A 20,649-nucleotide genomic window follows, 5' to 3' on the forward strand; every position below is an offset into this window, starting at 1 on the left:
ATTGGTCAATGATGGCTCTACATTGGTTTCCTACATTCTATATCACCTACCTTATCTTTAAATATCTTAATAACGTCCTCACTGGGATCAGCAGCACCATTTGATGGGTTGTGTTTATTTTTAGCTGTTGGTGACCTTGGTGAATCTTCATTTACATCTGAAAGAGATTTATAATCATCCCGATGGAGCCTGTGCCTTGGAATTGCAAGTTAGTTCACAATTCAAACAAAATTTTGAGTCTCTGTTTTCTGCATCCTGATTAAAAGTTCTGATTTTTGTCCCGACAGATTTTACCCCGCTGCGGCGAGTGACTCACCTCCTGATTCCCCAAAGCCTTTCCACCATCTACAAGGCACAAGTAAGGAGTGTGATGGAATACTCTCCACTTGCCTGGATGAGTGCAGCTCCAACAACACTCAAGAAGCTCGACACCATTCAGGATAAAGCAGCCCACTTGATTGGCTCCTCATCCACAACCTTAAACATTCACTCCCTCCACCACCGGCGCACCGTGACTGCAGTGTGTACCATCTACAAGATGCACTGCAGCAACTCGCCAAGGCTTCTTCGGCAGCACCTCCCAAACCCACGACCTCTTCCACCTAGAAGGACAAGGGCAGCAGGCGTATTGGAACACCACCACCTCCAAGTTCCCCTCCAAGTCACTCACCATCCTGACTTGGAAATATATCGGCCGATCCTTCATCGTCGCTGGATCAAAATCCTGGAACTTCCTCACTAACAGCACTGTGGGAGTACCTTCACCACACGGATTGCAGCGGTTCAAGAAGGCGGCTCACCACCACCTTCTCAAGGGCAATTGGGGATGGGCAATAAATGCTGGCCTTGCCAGCAACGCCCACATCCTGAGAATGAATTAAAAAAGCGATATTGGCTCAGTGCTCCAGGCCCCTTCTTGCCTCATTCCAACATCTGCTCTCCCGTTTTTAGCTTCCCCAGGGACCTGCGCCGGCCTCGTCACTGTCTTGTCGAACAGCTGCTGACCCCACTCTCACATTCTTAACCTCCCGCCACATCGTGGCCCTTGCTAACGAATTCCCAGCCCCACGCTAAACTACCTTCCTCAGACCCCATGTCCTGCTCCCATGCTGCCCCCAGTTCTTTCATTCCTGCTACATACAGTCCTACCTCCCGCATCCATCCCAATCCTGCACTCAATCTTTTTGCCTTTTCCATTAGGCTGTTAAGTCAGCATCATCCCTCTGTGCCTCCCCCTCCCATCCCAATCCCACTCTATGGCCGCGATTTCACCAGCGGAGGCGGGATCATGGCGGGAGAGGTGGGTGGCGGGTCCCAGTCTCGCTCCTGGCTCCAGCCCGCTCTCTCCAAGTGATTTTACATAGATTGGGCTTGTTAAACCTGCCCTGCGCGTTTCCCAGCCAATTAAAAGGAAGCGGGTCTGATGACGTCATTTGATGACGTGTCATCAGCCGGTTTCCTTAAAGGGGCCATGTCCACATTCATTTTGACAGTTGTGCTGTCAGTGTTCTACAGCATTGAGGTGCTGCAAACACTGACAAGCACTGAAAAAAAGGTGGACGGCTGTACCCAGGCTCTTGCATGATTATGGAGGGAGTCACAGCACGCAGGGAGGTTCTCTTCCCTTCCCAAGGGCGGAAGAGACCTCCCCAGGACACCAACGCAGCCTGGTTGCACATTGCACAGAAGGGCACAAGCAGGAATGTGGTCAGGAGGACCAGGCTGCAATGGCACAAACCTTTCAATGATTTGAGCAGATCATGAAGCGTTACTGCCAAGCCATACTCAACCCCATCCTCCTGTGCCTCTCATCACATCCCCATCACTCTGCCTTCCCTACCCTACACCTGCACATCCTTACTCACACCAACTTACCTTGCACCTCCAACCATCCCTCTCTATCTACATTATCACTTCCCCATCTCACTAGCCACCCCTTACACTCACCCTCATCCTAGTGCAATCATACCAACTAACAACACACAAAGGTCGGCACTTGAGAGGTTTAGCCAATGTCCATGTGAAGTTTCTGTTAATGTGTTGTTAAACATTGAAATCTATATTTTCAACACTTTACCTTATTGGACAGATCTGTGCTCACCTTTAGATGTGTCTTAGTGAATTCCAGTGAATGGTGAGACATAACCCCCCCACCCCCACCCAATGGTGATGAGTGTGAAATGAATGGCTTGGGCATTGTAGGGATGCTTTATGGTGCTGGTGAGGAGTGGTGTTAACCTGGCGCATCATGTGGTAGCCAGGGTGTACAGCATCAAGTGAAGTAATTCTGGCCATGGTGAGGCCATCGCTGGCCTCCCAGGCAGCAGTGTGGTCGGGTACTGATGCCCTGTGTCCTGTGCAACATCAGGTGATTGCGGAGAAGGTTGGTATTGTTGTTGGTGATGTTGGTGCTGGGGCTGATCGTAGAGGGATTCAGAGGACCAAAGTGAGATTATTTGAAGGGCTGTAAGGCTCGCAAAATTCTACAGGGTCCCCAAACTAAGAAAAGAAGAGATTTTGGACTGTTTAAAAGAATATTGGACCAAAAGGGGCTTAAAAATCAAAAACCCCAGGATTTTTGGCTATTTTAAAAGGCATGTCCAGGCCTGTGGAAGGCTGCGACAAAAGGAGGTGGGATGGGCCCCTGTAATACAAACAGTTTGAGTATTGGCAAAGGCCAGATTGTCTGGGAATGTTCTGGACCGTCTCAGTCATTCCACATAAAGACAATAGGAAGGACAGTTCCCGCCAAAAACTACAGGGCCATCAAGTACATGAATAATACAGTACATGCCACTAATCAACAAAAGAGACCCTAGCCCCAGCAGGAGAAGACAATCGAACAATAGATTAACCACTCAGAGAGACATCCAAAACCACGTCACACACTTAAACCAATTTCGAAGCAATCCTGAAACCAGTTAAATAAATGGGACCAATCAAAATTAACGAGCCCGCCCAAAATCTAACAAGATTAGCAGGCTTCGTTTAGTATAAACTAAAGACCTGTCTCCACAAGAAACCAGTTCGATGAGTTCGATGGGTTCGATCAGTTCGATCAGTACAGTTCAGTCAGGGAGTCATACGGACAGTCAGTGAAGGTTATTCGGACGGTGTGAGAACTTGAAGGTACAGTTCATACAGACAGAGGCACAGCTCATTCGAAACACATCAGCCTCGGGACAATCAATCGACGAAAGGACAACAGGAGGAGAACGGAAGGAATCGCGGCAACCAAGGGCCCCAAGAAACAAACAACCAACAATATTACCAACAACTAGGTAATATTGGGCCACCGCGACCAACAAGAAACCAACTCGGAAGAAACCGAAGCTCTGCAAGTTTTTCCCACTCTACAAACTATTCCTGCGTTTGGTGAGCATTTCTTGGTCCTCTGGAATCCAACCTAGTTAGTGTAGTGGGATTGGGAGGGGTGAAGTATTTTGCCTATTGTCATTCTCCCTCGTATATACCAAAGTGTTCCCCCCTTTTAGAGTGATAAGATTATTGTGTTGTGTATATTTTCTTGTCTCAAATAAAAATCCAAAGTTCTTGTATCAAATTCAGTTGTTTGCTGCAATTTCATTACAATATCCAAATAAGTCCAGGTCTAGAACCGAGGGAGTGGGAGCGATTCAAACCGCTCAGGGAGTCAGAGGCAAAGCTGACCACACACACACCACCCCTTACAGGGCACCGATGTTGCTGGAATAGATGGCAGCTGAAGTTGAGATGACAGAAGCGATCTGTCAATGGTGAGAGAGCTTGCTCCAAGGAGGTGACAGTGGATAGAGAGTTTACTCCAAACACTTCCAAACTGCATACAGCTCAAAAATGTCTTCCAAGTCCTGTAGGCTCCAGCTTCTGACAATGGAAAGTGACCAGCTGTGAAATGGTAGCTTTTATACCACTTTTGCAGCTGTCACCTATTCACAGCAAAGGGGAGACATAGAGAACCCGAGCTACTTATCTGACGTGATCCCCGAGTGAAGGGAACCTCGTAAAAAAAGTGGTAAAATAGAAATAGGCTGGCAAAATAGTAGTTAACAAGCATTTAACTATCTTAAATGCCTCCCCCGCCGCTTGGTGTCGGGTCTGTTCTGAAATCGCAGACCTGATACTTACATGGAGGTGGGGTCGGAGCGGGTTCCCAACCCGCTGTCAATCATTGCGGTTTTGACCGCGGACCCGCCTCCGAAGCCGCACTCTGAGCACCGGCAAAATTTAGCCCTAAGATGTTATTATCTTAGTTATTCCATCCCATCCCACCACACCCTAACCCTGACCCTATCCTCACCTCTCTCCAATCTTATTTTCTGAAATATATTCCGAATCTTTGCCCATAACATTTTGGTAGAGGAAATAAAATAGCGCATTGCTTCCATTCTGGTGCCTTGTGTGTACGCTTGTTAACATTTTCTAAAACCCCAAATATGCAAAGCTGGCTAAAGTAAGCAATATTCAAATCTACAGTAAGATCTGACAATGGAACCAGCATCCAAATGAACACAACTCTGGAACCCACCCCCCACAAAAGGCTGTGGATTCTGGGGGTTAATTGAAATTTTGAAGACTGGGATTGATAGATTTTTGTTGGGAATTGGTAACAAGGGATATGGATCAAAGCAGGGTAAAAGGAGTTGAGGTACAGAGTCAGCCAGGATCTGATTGAAAGCCTTGAGGGGCTGAATGGCCTCCTCCTGTTCCTTTTATGCATAAAAACAATTAATTTTTAAATCTCCTACCAGTCTATCACTAAGATGATCGCTGCTAGTTATGCTGGCCAGACATACATAAACCATTAATTACCTGTTCTACAGATTGTGCCGAGATCCATTGCTCCACGATGATCAGTTTGTTGGGAATTCATTCCAAGTTCATTTAAAAGCTGCAAAGTTGGGATTTCCAGTTTTATTTCCTTACTTAACCTGCAAAAAAAAGGACAGCAGAGATAAAAAGAGGAATAAATATGTCTGGAACATTGGATATTATAATGTTAGATGGTAGAAGTGTTTTTGACAATCTTTTCATTTGAAGGGATCGGTGCTGGGTCCCTTGCTGTTTGTGGTCTACATTAATGACTTGGATATGAATGTAAAAGGTATGATCAGTAAGTTCGCGGATGATACAAAAATTGGTAGGGTGGTAAATAGCGAGGAGGGTAGCCTCAGTCTGCAGGACGATATAGATGGGTTGGTCAGATGGGCGGAACAGTGGCAAATGGAATTTAACCCGGAAAAGTGCGAGGTGATGCACTTTGGGGGGACTAACAAGGCAAGGGAATACACAATGAATGGTAAGACCCTAGGCAAGACGGAGGGTCAGAGGGATCTGGGTGTGCAAGTACACAGATCCCTGAAGGCGGCGGAACAGGTGGATAAGGTGGTAAAAAAGGCATATGGGATACTTGCCTTCATTAGCCGAGGCATTGAATATAAGAGCAAGGAGGTTATGATGGAGCTGTATAAAACACTGGTTAGGCCACAGCTGGAATACTGTGTGCAGTTCTGGTCGCCACACTACAGGAAGGATGTGATCGCGTTGGAGAGGGTGCAGAGGAGGTTCACCAGGATGTTACCAGGGCTGGAGTGCTTCAGCTATGAAGAGAGACTGGGCAGATTGGGTTTGTTTTCCTTGGAGCAGAGGAGGCTGAGGGGGGACATGATTGAGGTGTACAAAATTATGAGGGGCATAGATAGGATGGATGCTGAGGAGCTTTTTCTCTTAGTAGAGGGGTCAATAACTAGGGGGCATAGATTCAAGGTAAAGGGCGGGAGGTTTAGAGGGGATTTGAGAAATAACTTTTTCACCCAGAGGGTGGTTGGAGTCTGGAACTCACTGCCTGAAAGGGTTGTGGAGGCAGGAACCCTCACAACATTTAAGAAGCATTTGGATGAGCACTTGAAATGCCACAGCATACAAGGCTACGGACCAAATGCTGGAATATGGGATTAGATTAGACAGGGCTTGATGGCCGGCGCGGACACGATGGGCCGAAGGGCCTCTATCCGTGCTGTATAACTCTATGACTATGACTATGAAGATGCACCATTTATATCACAATGGAATTTGATCAGAATTCACAACCTCAGGACGTCCCAAAGTGAATTATAACCAATGAAAACATTTTTGAAGTGTAGTCACTGTTGTAATGTAGGAAACACGGCAGCCAATTTGTGCACAGCAAGCTCCCACAAACAGCAATATGATAATGACCAGAGAATCTGTTTTTAGTGATGTTGGTTGAGGGATAAATATTGGCCCCAGGACACCAGGGAGAACTCCCCTGCTCTTCACCAGAATAGTGCCGGTGGGATCTTTTACGTCCACCTGAGAGAGCAGATGAGGCCTCGGTTTAACATCTCATCTGAAAGACAGCACCTCCGACAGTGCAGCACTCCCTCAGCACTGCACTGGAGTGTCAGCCTAGATTTTTGTGCTCAAGTCTCTGGAGTGAGACTTGAACCCACAACCTTCTGACTCAGGCGAGAGTGCTGCCCACTGAGCCACGTATAATTGGTTCAGGTATAGACATACCTCTTATAATGCAAGGCAGCACATTATTAAGACTGAGTAGGCCAACAAGCATTCAGGGAGGCAGAAAATAAATAATTTTACAACAGATGAAAGCCAGAACAGGAAATGAATGAGCGTTTCACAGTCGATGCAGCAGCAAATCAATATTCTCAGCGAGATACTTTGGCCGACTTCAGGACTCACCCACAGAATAAAAGAGACAGTCTTGTGCAGTAATTTTCAAAATTTGCACTGTCAGCTCAGCTTAGATTAAAATACATATTTATAATTCACGAGTGATTACTACAGCTGATTTGTTATTGACTCTCACTGAAACAGCAAACAGAAAATGTTACGCGCTGCCACAGACAAACATTTGACAAAAGAAATGTTTCTTACTTCTCAGCAGGTGATCGTTCCTCCTTTAGATTACCACATAATGCTGAGGGAGTGCTGCACTGTTGGAGGGGCAGTACTGAGGGAGCACCGCACTGTCGGCGGTGTTATGTTCATTAATAACTAGTCGTTTTTATTAAGAACAGCTAGCTTTTGCTAGACACTTTATTGAGCACATGTGGACTAGGTACAGTATCTGTAGAGGCCTCCATCTTGACTGCTGCCTTGTGGGTAGCCTAGTGCATCGTGGGTAGCCCACTCTTATATACATACAGCACCACCTAGTGTACCATTCCAGAATGACAGGTTACTGATCATTACATCCCCCTTTCTTTGAGGTTAAACAAAATCAGTATCAATCAATAACAACATAAACATTTTCAACAGTCAATACATTTTCAATGTAGTTTTCTTTGTACTCAAAGATTAAGTCTATCAGGCTTTTTTACTTCACGTGTGGATCTTCTCAGCACAGGTAAGTCTGATGTGTTTTCATGAGAGCCTGTATGTGTATTTGTGTTAGATTGTTCTGGTGGTGAGTGACAAGATTCAGTTGCGGCATTGTCATCGATTTGCTCTTGGATAGTTTCTTGTGTTTTTAGGAGGGAACTGCGGTTCCTCCTGAGAATCTGTCCTTCCTCAGTTCTAACAGTGTATGACCTTGGTCCTACTTCCTCAAGAACTGTAGCTTTCCTGTTCCATGCATCTGGATCCTCAATCCTGACAACATCATCCCTTGTCAATGGTTTCAGAGTTTTGGATGACTTGTCATAGTATGATTTCTGTTTCAGCTTTAACAGTTGAAGTCTCTGTCTCAGTTCCTTTGCTTGTTTGTTTTGGTGTTTCTGACATGTCTCACATTTGCCTATCATGTTCTCAATGTCCTTATTTATGCCAGGCCAATAAACAGTGTCTCTTGCTCTCCTTTTGCATTTTTCAATTCCGAGTTGTCCCTCATGAATCCTTTTGAGCATGTCTTGATGTAGAGCCTGTGGAATTACTATTCTGTTCTGTTTTAGTAATAGTCCACTTGCGACACTCAATTCTGACCTTATGTGAAAATATTTTGGACAGGAACCTTTTGGCCAACCATGATGAATGTTCTCTATTACTGTTTGTAATACTGTATCTTTTACTGTTTCTTCTGCTATTTGCTTTGATTTTGTGTCTGACACGGGCCGCGCAGCAGTGACCATACTCACATGAACATCCACATCTTCTTCAGTAGAGCTCACATGACTCATTGTGGGTGCTCGGGATAGTGCATCTGCTAACACTATATATTTGCCTGGTGTGTAGATCAGTTCAAAGTCATACCTTTGCAGCTTCATCATGAGTTGTTGAATCCTTGGAGACATCTCATTCAGGTTCTTTTTTATGATGGCAACCAGTGGGCTGTGGTCTGTCTCAACTGTGAAGGTGGGAAGTCCATATATGTAGCCATGAAACTTTTCTAGTCCAGCTACCAAGCCTAGACATTCCTTTTCAATCTGGGCGTATCGACACTCAGTATCAGTCATAGACCTGGAGGCATAGGCAACAGGCTTCCAATCTTCACCCTCTGCTTGTAGCAAGACCGCATCTAGGCCATCTTTTGATGCATCCATTGACACTTTGATTCTTTTTGTTGGGTCAAAGAAGGTGAGTACAGGTGTGGTTGTCAGCACTGTTTTGAGGTTTATCCACTCTTGTTCATGTCTTTCTGTCCATGCGAACTCATTTGTTTTACATAGCAGGTCTTGCAGACAGGCTGTCTTGGCTGACAAGTTAGGAATGAACTTTCCAATGAAGTTTATCATCCCCATGATGCGTAGCACTCCTTTTTTGTCAGTGGGCCGGGGCATTTTGAGTATGGCGTTTACTTTTTCCATATCTGGCTCTATTCCTTTACCAGATAGATTATCTCCTGGACGCCAAACTGACACTTGGCTTTGTTGAGCTTCAGTCCATTCCGGCGTATGCTCTGTAGCACTTTAGTCAGTCTCTCATTGTGTTCTTTCAGTGTGGAGCCCCAGATGATGATGTCTTCAACATAGACCCAAACTCCTTCCAGACCTTCAATTATGTGTTCCATTGCTCTATGAAAGATTTCAGATGCAGATATTATCCCGAAAGGCATTCTGAGGAAACAATACCTGCCAAATGGTGTGTTGAAGGTACAGTATTTGGTGCTCTCTTCATCCAGTTTTAGTTGCCAAAATCCTTGTGAGGCATCGAGCTTTGTAAAGTATCTGGCACCTGACATTTCACTGGTGATTTCTTCTCGCTTGGGAATCTGGTAGTGTTCACATTTTATGTTTGCATTTAAGTCCTTTGGATCCATGCATATTCTTAGATCATTGTTCTTTTTCTTTACACATACCATGGAGTTAACCCAGTCTGTTGGCTCTTCGACTTTCCTGATGACTCCTAGTGTGGTCATTCTGTCCAGTTCATTCTTGAGCCGGTCACGCAGGGGTGCTGGAACTCTTCGTGGAGCATGTACCACTAGCTGAGCATCCTCCTTTAGCTGGATCTTGTAAGTGAATGGTAGAACTCCAAATCCTTTGAACACATCCTGGAAATTATTCACTACAGAATCCACCGAGTCATCTGGCCTGCTTATGGCACAGTTTATACGGTAGACTCTCTTGACCAGTTCTAAGCCCTCACAAGCTTTGTCACCCAGTAGTGAATCAAGTCCTTCAGCCACAACAGAAAACATGAGATGATGCACTTTGTCTTTGACTGTCACTTTAAGTCTGCATACACCTAAGCTATCTATTTTCTGTCCATTATAGTCCTTCAGTAGTACTGACTTTTTCTGTATTTTGGGCTTTTCTTTCATATTGTTAATGTCACTCATGCTGATTAAGTTTGCTTTTGCCCCAGTGTCTAGTTTCAATGTAACTAATGCTCCATTTACCTGCAGTGGGATCATCCATTTGTCCTCTTTTACTGCATTAACTTTATGTTCAGCATTGTTAATTCCTGAGGGCTGCACATTTTCTGTATCATTTTTGATATTGTCACATGACACCATTCCTACAAAACAAGTCTCACTTAAATCAGTGTCCTCAATCACATTAACACGTTGCCCTTTCTTAGTTTTTACTTTTGAAAAGCATTGTTTGGCAAAGTGATTCTTTCCATGACATTTTGTGCACATTTTTCCAAACGCTGGACATTGTTTTAACTGGTATTTGTAACCACAGCGTTTACAATTAAAAATTCCTTCCTCCGATTGCTTTTCACTTCTGTTCTGCCCATGTTTCTTCCCCTTGTAGGACACAGCACCGACAGCAGCACCTACTGCAATTGCATCATCATTAATTTCACTGAAAGTCTTGGCATGCTTTTGAGCTAGCTCGCTAGCTTGGCATATTTTCACAGCAATTTCCAATGTTAGTTTGGTTTCTCTCAACAGACGTTCCCTGACTTTTTTATCATGAATACCAAACACAATCTGGTCACGAATCATGGATGCTTTCAGCTCAGAGAAATTACATGTCTGTGCTTTCAGTTTCAGATCAGTCAAAAAGCTATCAAAAGTCTCATTTTGCTGCTGTGTCCGAGAACGGAAGATGTACCTCTCATAGGTTTCATTCTTTTTGAGAGAACAATGTGTATCAAACTTCTTTAGCACATCGTCTAATTTTTCTCTGTTCTCCTCTGGATTAAATACAAATGTATTAAATACCTCTATCGCCTGTGGGCCTGCAACCGTGAGCAGCAATGCTATTTTCCTTGCGTCTGGCTTCGTACCGTACCCGATGGCAGCAATGTAGAGTTCGAATTGTTGTTTAAAAGTCTGCCAATTGTAGTCGACATTTCCTGTGAGTTTCAAATGCTCTGGTGGCTTCAAATTCTCCATGTCGCATTGCACAATATTCAGCAGATCTTACCAATCCTGGTACCATGTTATGTTCATTAATAACTAGTCGCTTTTATTAAGAACAGCGAGCTTTTGCTAGACACTTTATTGAGCACATGTGGACTAGGTGCAGTATCTGTAGAGACCTCCATCTTGACTGCTGCCTTGTGGCTAGCCTAGTGCATCATGGGTAGCCCACTCTTATATACATACAGCACTACCTAGTGTACATTCCAGAATGACAGGTGACTGATCATTACAGGTGGGGCAGTACTGAGGGAGCGCCACATTGTCGGAGGGGCAGTACTGAGGGAGTGCCGCACTGTCAGAGGGGCAGTACTGAGGGAGAGCTGCACTGTCGGAGCGTCAGTACTGAGGGAGAGCTGCACTGTCGGAGCGTCAGTACTGAGGGAGCGCTGCACTGTTGGAGGGGCAGTACTGAGGGAGCGCCACACTGTTGGAGGGGCAGTACTGAGGGAGTGCCGCACTGTCGGAGCATCAGTACTGAGGGAGCGCCACATTGTTGGAGGGGCAGTACTGCGGGAGTGCAGCACTGTCGGAGGGGCAGTACTGAGGGAGCACTGCACTGTCTGAGGAGCAGTACTGAGGGAGCGCCGCACTATCGGAGGGGCAGTACTGAGGGAGTGCTGCACTGTCGGAGGGGCAGTACCGAGGGAGTGCTGCACTGTCAGAGGGTCAGTACTGAGGGAGCGCTGCACTGTCGGAGGGGCAGTACTGAGGGAGCACTGCACTGTCTGAGGGGCAGTACTGAGGGAGCACCGCACTATCGGAGGGGCAGTACTGAGGGAGCACTGCACTGTCGGAGGGGCAGTACCGAGGGAGTGCTGCACTGTCGGAGGGTCAGTACTGAGGGAGCACTGCACTGTCAGAGGGTCAGTACTGCGGGAGCGCTGCACTGTCAGAGGGGCAGTACTGAGGGAGTGCTGCACTGTTGGAGGGTCAGTACTGAGGGAGCACCACACTGTTGGAGGGGCAGTACTGAGGGAGCGCTGCACTGTCGGAGGGGCAGTACTGAGGGAGCACTGCACTGTCTGAGGGGCAGTACTGAGGGAGCACCGCACTATCGGAGGGGCAGTACTGAGGGAGCACTGCACTGTCGGAGGGGCAGTACCGAGGGAGTGCTGCACTGTCGGAGGGTCAGCACTGAGGGAGCGCTGCACTGTCAGAGGGTCAGTACTGCGGGAGCGCTGCACTGTCAGAGGGGCAGTACTGAGGGAGTGCTGCACTGTTGGAGGGTCAGTACTGAGGGAGCACCACACTGTCGGAGGGGCAGTACTGAGGGAGCGCTGCACCGTCGGAGGGGCAGTACTGAGGGAGCGCTGCACTGTCGGAGGGGCAGTGCTGAGGGAGTGCCGCACTGTTGGAGGGGCAGTACTGAGGGAGCGCCACACTATTGGAGGGGAAGTACTGAGGGAGCGCCGCACTGCCAGAGGGGCAGTACTGAGGGAGCGCCACACTGTCAGAGCTGCCGTCTTTCAGACGAGACGTTAAACCGAGGCCCTCGTCTTCTCTCAGGTGGATGTAAAAATCCCACGGCCACTATTTCGAAGAGCAAAGGAATTCTCCCCAGTGTCCGTCCTTCCTTCCTTCCTTCTTCCTTTCTTTCTCAGACACACCCCCACTCCCCACAGACACTCCCCACAGACACTCCCCACAGACACTCCCCACTCCCCACAGACACTCCCCACTCCCCACAGACACACCCCCTCCCCACAGACACTCCCCATTCCCCACAAACACTCCCCATTACCCACAGACACTCACCATTCCCCACAGACACTCCCCATTCCCCACAGACACTCCCCACAGACACTCCCCATTCCCCACAGACAATTCCCACTCCCCACAGACACACCCCACTCCCCACAGACACTCCCCACTCACACTCCCCACTCCCCACAGACACTCCCCACTCCCCACAGACACACCCCCTCCCCACAGACACTCCCCATTCCCCACAAACACTCCCCATTACCCACAGACACTCACCATTCCCCACAGACACTCCCCATTCCCCACAGACACTCCGCACAGACACTCCCCATTCCCCACAGACAATTCCCACTCCCCACAGGCACTCCCCATTCCCCACAGACACTCCCCACAGACATTCCCCATTCCCCACAGACGCTCCCCATTCCCCACAGACACTCCCCACAGACACTCTCCATTCCCCACAGACAATTCCCACTCCCCACAGACACACCCCACTCCCCACAGACACTCCCCACTCACACTCCCCACTCCCCACAGACACTCCCCATGTCCAACAGATGCAAACATTTCAATATGGGAGTTAAACGCTATTAAACATAATAATACCGTATACAGGTATTATAGTCAGTGGGTCAGCTTTCACACCCTGACAAACTATATTTCTAGATAAAATAGAACTCTGTTATATCCCTGATGAATGCTATCGTGTTGGGTGATCATTTATGACCCAAGCAATGTGCATCCCATAGTTTTGCGGATCCCACAGTTTTTGTTACTAATGGAAGTGCAGCGGCTGGCAAATATAAATGGAGGCATTAAGGACATAACTGGTCATAATCCAATAATGCACCTTACTGGACCAAGGGCCATTGCAATAACAAACTGATGGGCACACTCCCAAGATTGCTATTAGCCGGGATAAACAAACTCCATGCTAGGAAAGGGTGTAGACTCCTTGCTACAGTGTTTTACATGTCAGCTTGGCTCAGTTAGTAGCACTCTTGCCTGAGTTAGAGGGTCGGGGGTTTCCAGCCTCACTCCAGGACACCGTCACATGAAACACGGCTGAGGTTCCAGTGCAGTACTGAAGGCCATCCTTTGGATGAGGTGTTAACCTGGGGCTCGAACCCAACCCTTCTGAGTGAGAGGCAGGAATGCAACCCCTGAGCCAGTGGCCACACAGTCTAGACGCGAGTCCCAGGCTGTAGGTCAGTCCAGTGTTTAGAGACCAGATTCTAACCTCCACTCGCCAGCGGGTGTCTGGACTGAGGCTCGAACCTTTCACCTTCTGACTCAGATGCAGGAATGGCTATCACTAAACCAATCCCTGTTAAGAGCTTGTTAATGCCTGCTAATGCTGATTGGTGCTGTTTTAGAATATAAGAACATAAGAAATAAGAGCAGGAGTCGGCCACACGACCCCTCGAGCCTGCTCCACCATTCAATAAGATCATGGCTGATCATCGACCTCAACTCCACTTTCCTGTCCGATCTCCATATCCCTTGATTCCCCTAGTGTCCAAAAATCTATCGATCACCGCCTTGAATATACTCAATGACTGAGCCGCCACAGGCCTCTGGGGCAGAGAATTCCAAAGATTCACCACCCTCTGAGTGAAGAAATTCCTCCTCATCTCAGTCTTAAATGGCCGACCCCTTATCCTGAGACTGTGACCCCTGGTTCTAGACTCTCCAGCCAGGGGAAACAACCTCTCAGCATCTACCCTGTCAATCCCCCTCAGAATCTTATATGTTTCAATGAGATCACCTCTCATTCTTTTAAACTCCAGAGAGTTTAGGCCCATTCTACACAATCTCTCATCATAGGACAGCCCTCTCATCCCAGGAATCAATCTAGTAGACTCTATGGGCTGGATTTTCCAAGCCCCGAGGAGGTGGGCATGGAGGCGGGAGTGCCGGTAAACTCGGAGAAAGTGGGGGCGGATGGCAAACCCGCACCCATCCCGCCTCCGTGCCCTTTTGCCAGGAGGCGGGAGGATGTGCAGCTTCAGGTCCCGTCTCCTGGAGGCGGGAAAGGCATTTAATCCTTTTAACTGGAAATACTCAGCAGGCCAGGCAGCATCCGTGGAGAGAGAAACAGAGTTAACGTTTCAGGTCTGGGACCCTTCATCAGAACTGGAAAAAGCTGGAGATGTAACAGATGTTAAGCAGGTGCAGAGACGGGGGGGGGGGGGGTGGGGGCGGGGCTGGCGGGGGGGGGCGTGGGTGGAGGAAGGAATTGAAAGGACATGCTGTGAAAATGTTGCAAATGGGAATGGCAAAATCGTACTGCATGAAAAATGGGGGCAGGGATAATTATCTGAAATTGTTGAACTCAATGTTGAGTCCGGCAGGTGTAAAGTGCCCAATCGAAAGATGAGGTGCTGTTCCTCGAGTTTACGTTGAGCTTCATTAGAACAATGTAATAGCCCGAGGACAGAGAGATCAGAGTGGGAGTGAAGCGGAGAATTAAAGTGACAGGCGACCGGAAGCTCGGGGTCACCCTTACGGACTGAACGGAGGTGTTCCGCAAAGCGGTCACCCAATCTGTGTTTGGTCTCCCCAGTGCAGAGGAGACCGCATCGTGAGCAGCGAATACAGTATACTAAATTGCAAGAAGTACAAGTAAATCGCTGTTTCACCTGGAAGGGGTGTTTGGGGCCCTGGACAGTGGGAAGGGAGGAGGTAAAAGGGCATGTGTTGCATCTCCTGCGCTTGCACGGGAAGGTGCCAGGTGAAGGAGAAGGGCTGTTGGGGGTGATTGAGGAGTGGACCAGGGTTTCGCGGAGGGAGCGGTCCCTTCGGAATGCTGAAAGGGGAGGTGAGGGGAAGATGTGTTTGGTGGTGGGATCACGCTGGAGGTGGCGGGAATGGCGGAGGATGATCCGTTGAATGTGGAGACTGGTGGGGTGAAAGGTGAGGACAAGGGGAACCCTATCGTGGTTCTGGGAGGGAGGGGAAGGGGTGAGAGCAGAAGTGCAGGAAATAGAATGGACACGGTCAAGGGCCGTGTCAACCACAGTAGAGGGGAATCCTCGGTTGAGGAAAAAGGAAGACATGTTGGAAGCACTAGTATGGAAGGTGGCATCGTCAGAACAGACGTGGCGGAGACGGAGAAACTGGGAGAATGGAATAGAGTCCTTACAGGAAGCGGGGTGGGAGGAAGTGTAGTCCAGGTAGCTGTGGGAGTCGGTGGGCTTGTAGTGGATGTTTGTCGAAAGCTGATCGCCAGAAATGGAGACGGAGAAGTCAAGGAAGGGAAGGGAAGAGTCGGAGATGGACCATGTGACGGTGAGGGAAGGGTGAAAATTGGAAGTAAAGTGAATGAACTTATCTAGTTCAGGGCGAGAGCAGGAAATGGCACCAATACAGTCATCGATGTACCGGAAAAAGAGGTGAGGGAGGAGACCTGAGTAGGACTGGAACAAAGAATGTCTCTGCACCTGCTTAATATCTGTTACATCTCCAGCTTTTTCCAGTTCTGATGAAGGGTCCCAGACCTGAAACGTTAACTCTGTCTCTCTCTCCACGGATGCTGCCTGGCCTGCTGAGTATTTCCAGCATTTTCTGTTGTTCTTTCAGATTTCCAGCATCCGCAGTATTTTGCTATTATAATCCTTTTAACTGCCTGTTAACAGGTAGTTAACAGGCAGAAAAAAAGATCAGTGCCATTTTACCTTCACAGGTGAAGGCTTCCCGACCTCGGAGAACCCCGCCGGGTTGGAGGAGACGTGGAGGAGGTCTGCAGTGGTCGGAGGCACCTGGAAGTAAGGTGTAGAGGTGAGTGATGGGTGCAAGTGTGGAGTGGTAAGTATGCAAGGTGAGTGATAAGTTTAAAAAAGTGTTCACTTACCTTGTTTTCCTTCCATAGCCTTTAGCCGCGCTGAATGGGGAGAACGGACATCCTCCTTGTCAATTTCAGGTAATGGCTGATGGACCCTCCGATCCATCAGACAGCTGAAATTTACAAATTTGCAATGTTTGATGAGTCCTCACCACAAAGGCTCATCAAACTAAAGAGAATGTCAGTGTTTGACAACTTCACAGAGCTGTCAAACGCTGTCATTTCTTCTTTCAAGAAGTCTTGACAGATAGCACGTCTGACGTTGACGTGATCTGTCAGTGACTTCTTCCCTAATTGGCCTGCTGAGCCCGCAGGGCAGGCTTAACAAGCTCAATCAGGGGAAAATCCCTCTGAATGGTCAGGCGAGGATGGAGGTGGGACATTGACACGACAAGCAGCAGTCCCGCCTCCAACTTGCCGCCATTCACAAAATCCAGCCCATAGGGTTGTAGATGGCAATCTGTGGATGACAACATACACTGGGCACAATGAATTCTCCAATGGTGTCCGGCACTCCTAACCTGAGCTGGAGTTTCTGTATCTCTGGGATTGGTAATCAGGCTGGTGAGCACCTCAGCTGTCCCAGAGACAAAAGGCAAAGCAGCAGCCACAACTACATAGAAAGCTCCCGCACCAAACACTCCCGGGCTGAGTGTACAGTGCAAGAAGGAGCTCACTGTCCCATGGAGCAGTGTATGGTGTCATCCACAGATTGCCATCTACAATCATAGGGTCTTACAGCACAGAAGGAGGCCATTCAGCCCATCGGGCCTGTGCCGGCTCTCTGAAACAGCTCTCCAATTAGTCCCGCTCCCCCTGCTCTTTCTCCATAGCCCTGAAAATGTTTCCCTTTCAAGTACATATCCAATCTGCAGAACAATAAGTTGCAGGAATAGTTTTCAGTCATCACTAAAGTTCTTTGGTGAAGGGTTGATGAGGGTAGTGCGGTTGATGTTGTGTATATTGACTTTCAAAAGGCTTTTGACAAAGTACCACAAAATAGACCTGTTAGCAAAATTAAAGCCCATGGGATTAAAGGGAGAGTGGATGTGTGGATGGGACAGAAAGCAGAGAGTAGTGGTGAACGGTTGTTTCTCAGACTGGAGAGAATTAGACAGTGATGTTCCCCAGGGGTTAGTATTAGGACGCTCGAATTTTTTATATATGTTAATGACCTGGATTTGGGTACACAGGGCACAATTTCAAAATTTGCAGATGACATGAAAATTGGAAATGTAGTAAACACTGAGGCGGATAGTAACAAACTTCAGGAGGACATAGACAGACTGGTGAAATGGGCAGACACAGGGCAGATGAAATTTAATGCAGAGAAGTGTGAAGTGATACATTTTGGTAGGAAGAATGAGGAGAGGCAATATAAACTAAAGGGTACAATTCTAAAGGGGGTGCAGGAACAGAGAGACCTGGGGGTATATGTACACCAATCATTGAAGGTGGCAGGACAAGTTGAGAAGGCTGTTAAAAAGCAATGAGGTTATGGTAGACCTTTATAAATCGCTGGCTAGGCCTCAGCTGGAGTATTGTGTCCAATTCTGGGCACCGCACTTTAGGAAGGATGTCAAGACCTTGGAGAGGGTGCAGAGGAGGTTTACTAGAGTGGTACCAAAGATGAGGGACTTCAGTTATGTGGAGAGACTGAAGGAACTGGGATTGTATTATTTAGATCAGAGAAGGTTAACAGGAGATTTGATAGAGGTGTTCAAAATCTTGAAGGTTTTGATAGAGTAAATAAGGAGAAACTGTTTCCACTGGCAGGAGGGTCTGTAACCAGAGGGCACAGATTGAAGGTAATTGGCAAAAGAACCAGAGGGGGAGATGAGAACGTTTATACGCAGCGAGTTGTTGTGATCTGGAATGCGCTGCCTGAAAGGGCGGTGGAAGCAGATTCAATAGAAACTTTCAAAAGGGAATTGGATCAATACTTGAAGGGGAAAAAATTCACAGGGCTATGGGGGAAGAGCAGGGGGAGTGGGATTAATTGGAGAGCTCTTTCAAAGAGCCGGCACAGGCACAATGTGTAGCATTCCAGCTTTATGCTAAAGGCATTAAGAGTGAACCATATAGTTTGGGAGTGGAGTCACGCATAGGCCAGGCCAGGTAAGGACAGCAGGTTCCCCTCCCTGAAGGGCATTGGTGAATCAGTTGGGTTTTTGTAATAATCTGGCAGGGTTCATGGCTATTTTCTGGTGCCATTGATTACCAGGCTTATTGAATTCAATTTTACAAGTTACTATGTTGAGATTTGAACCCATGAACACTGGGTTGCTGGGCCCATGACTGACTAGGCTACCGTACCCACAGAAGATTGGGTTGCGCATCTCTGATTTCCATCGGTGGCCGTGCCTTCAGCTGCCGGGGCCCTAAGCTCTGGAATTCCCTCCTGAAACCTCTCCGTCTCTCTCTCCTCCTTTAAGGCGCTCCTTAAAACCAACCTCTATCTATCCTAATATCTCCTTATGTGGCTCGGTGTCAAATTTTGTTTGATAATCGCTCCTGTGAAGCACCTTACGATGTTTTACTATGTTAAAGGCGCTATATAAGTGCAAGTTGTTGTTGTTGTAACAGTAAAGGTGCTGCAAACGCTGTGGCGGTAACATGTCAGCTCCGGAGGCGCGGGGCGAGGCTGCCAGCGCTGCCGGAGATCTCGGGTCACCATTTTGAACTGGTCGCCGGTCGTGCGTGCTGCAACTCCGCCTCTCTACCTCTCTCCCCTCCTTTTAAGACGCTCCTTAAAACCTACCTCTTTGACCAAGCTTTTGGTCACCTGCCCCAATATCTCCTTATGTGGATCGGTGTCAAATTTTGTTTGATAATCGCTCCTGGGAAGAGCCTTGGTGCATTTTACTACGTTAAAGGTGCTATATAAATACAAGTTGTTGTTGTTGGTTATCTGCGACACTTCCCTATACGACGACTTTGGCATCCAATCAACTCTAGGCAAAGCAAGGCAGCCGGGTTTCCAGCCGGTCCCAGCGTTCTTCAGAATTCATGGAGTAATTGTTTGGATTCCTGCAGCTATTTCCAGCATTGCCATGATGTGTGCAAAACGAAAAGGGTTTTTGGGCAGATGGCAGCACAGGAACAGAAGCAGCAACTGACAGACACCAGCACATTTGTTGTACACAAGCAGCAATGTGCGCTTGCCCACTGGCGCTGTGTGTATTAACAATAATCCAACCACAGAAGCCCATGCTGATACCCCTTGCTCTTTACAGGACAAGTGTAGCTTTGTGCTTGGGAAGTGGCCAAGGCAGCATTAATCGTCCGTCCTTAGTCAGACTGAGAGCATTTGAGAGTCAACTACATACTGTAGAACTAGAGTCATATGTAGGCCAGACCGGGTAAGGATGCTTCCCTCAAGGTCATTAGTGAGCCAGCTGGGTTTTTAAGCACAATTCAACAGATTTTATGGTCACTTTCTTTCCCCTGAAACCGGCCCCCAAATGACCACATTCTTGGATTCAATTTCACAATTTTGCTACTTTGGGATTTGAACACTTACAGCCCCTGGACTCGCTTGTCCAGAACCATTCCCAATATGCTCCCATAACCTATGGCGGCTCTTCTACCCTCTCCATTCCATAAGGCATCTTGTTTTCTCTTGATCTTAGAACTCTTTGCACCGCGCAATATGTTCTGGTAAAGAGGAAAGCAGTTGGCCTGGTCATTGCTTAAAACTAGCCGCACGAAGGTGACCTGGCAATCACCTGACCATCACTCCCTCCCATTCCCTTGCAATGAAAGTGTCTCCGCTTGGTGCCTCTACTGATAGTTTTTATTTGGTGAAGTTTCTGTGCTTGTTAAGATGAATGATGTCAGTTGAATACTCTTCTATCTTGGTTTTAGTGCCAGAGTTAAGTACTTTCAGGATAAAGAGAGAACAAGCAGAGAGAAGAGTGAAGCATAGACTATCGGCTCCCTCGAAAATGTGCTTTTGTTTCAACATCAATTTAGTGGAGCAATGTGATATTTCCCTGTCCCTAAGCCCTAACAGTAACACTAACCCTAACCCTAACAATAACCCAAAACCTAACACTAACCCTAACCCCTAACAGTAACACTAACCCTAACCCTAACCCTAAACACTAACCCTAACCCTAACCCTAGACCTAACCCTAACCCTAACCCTAACCGTAACCCTGAACCTAACACTAACCCTAGACCTAACCCTAACCCTAAACACTAACCCTAACCCTAACCCTAACCGTAACCCTGAACCTAACACTAACCCTAACCCTAACCCTAAACACTAACCCTAACCCTAACCCTAGACCTAACCCTA

General features: G+C 47.6%; 1 protein-coding gene across 1 annotated transcript in view; it reads right to left on the reverse strand.

Moving 5' to 3' along the window:
• Positions 1-20,649, reverse strand: part of LOC147106459 (EF-hand calcium-binding domain-containing protein 6-like) — a 144,463-nt gene that overhangs the window by 57,252 nt on the left and 66,562 nt on the right. The window contains exons 8-9 of the mRNA XM_086009660.1: positions 4,810-4,928; positions 51-157 (exon numbers count right to left, since the gene is read on the reverse strand). Coding sequence (XP_085865786.1) covers positions 51-157; positions 4,810-4,928 — 226 coding nt within the window. The remainder of the gene's footprint in view (positions 1-50; positions 158-4,809; positions 4,929-20,649) is intronic.

This window comes from Somniosus microcephalus, chromosome 16 (genome assembly GCF_052327205.1).
Source record: "Somniosus microcephalus isolate GS21.2 chromosome 16, FLI_Smic_1.0, whole genome shotgun sequence".
Classification (NCBI taxonomy): domain Eukaryota; kingdom Metazoa; phylum Chordata; class Chondrichthyes; order Squaliformes; family Somniosidae; genus Somniosus; species Somniosus microcephalus.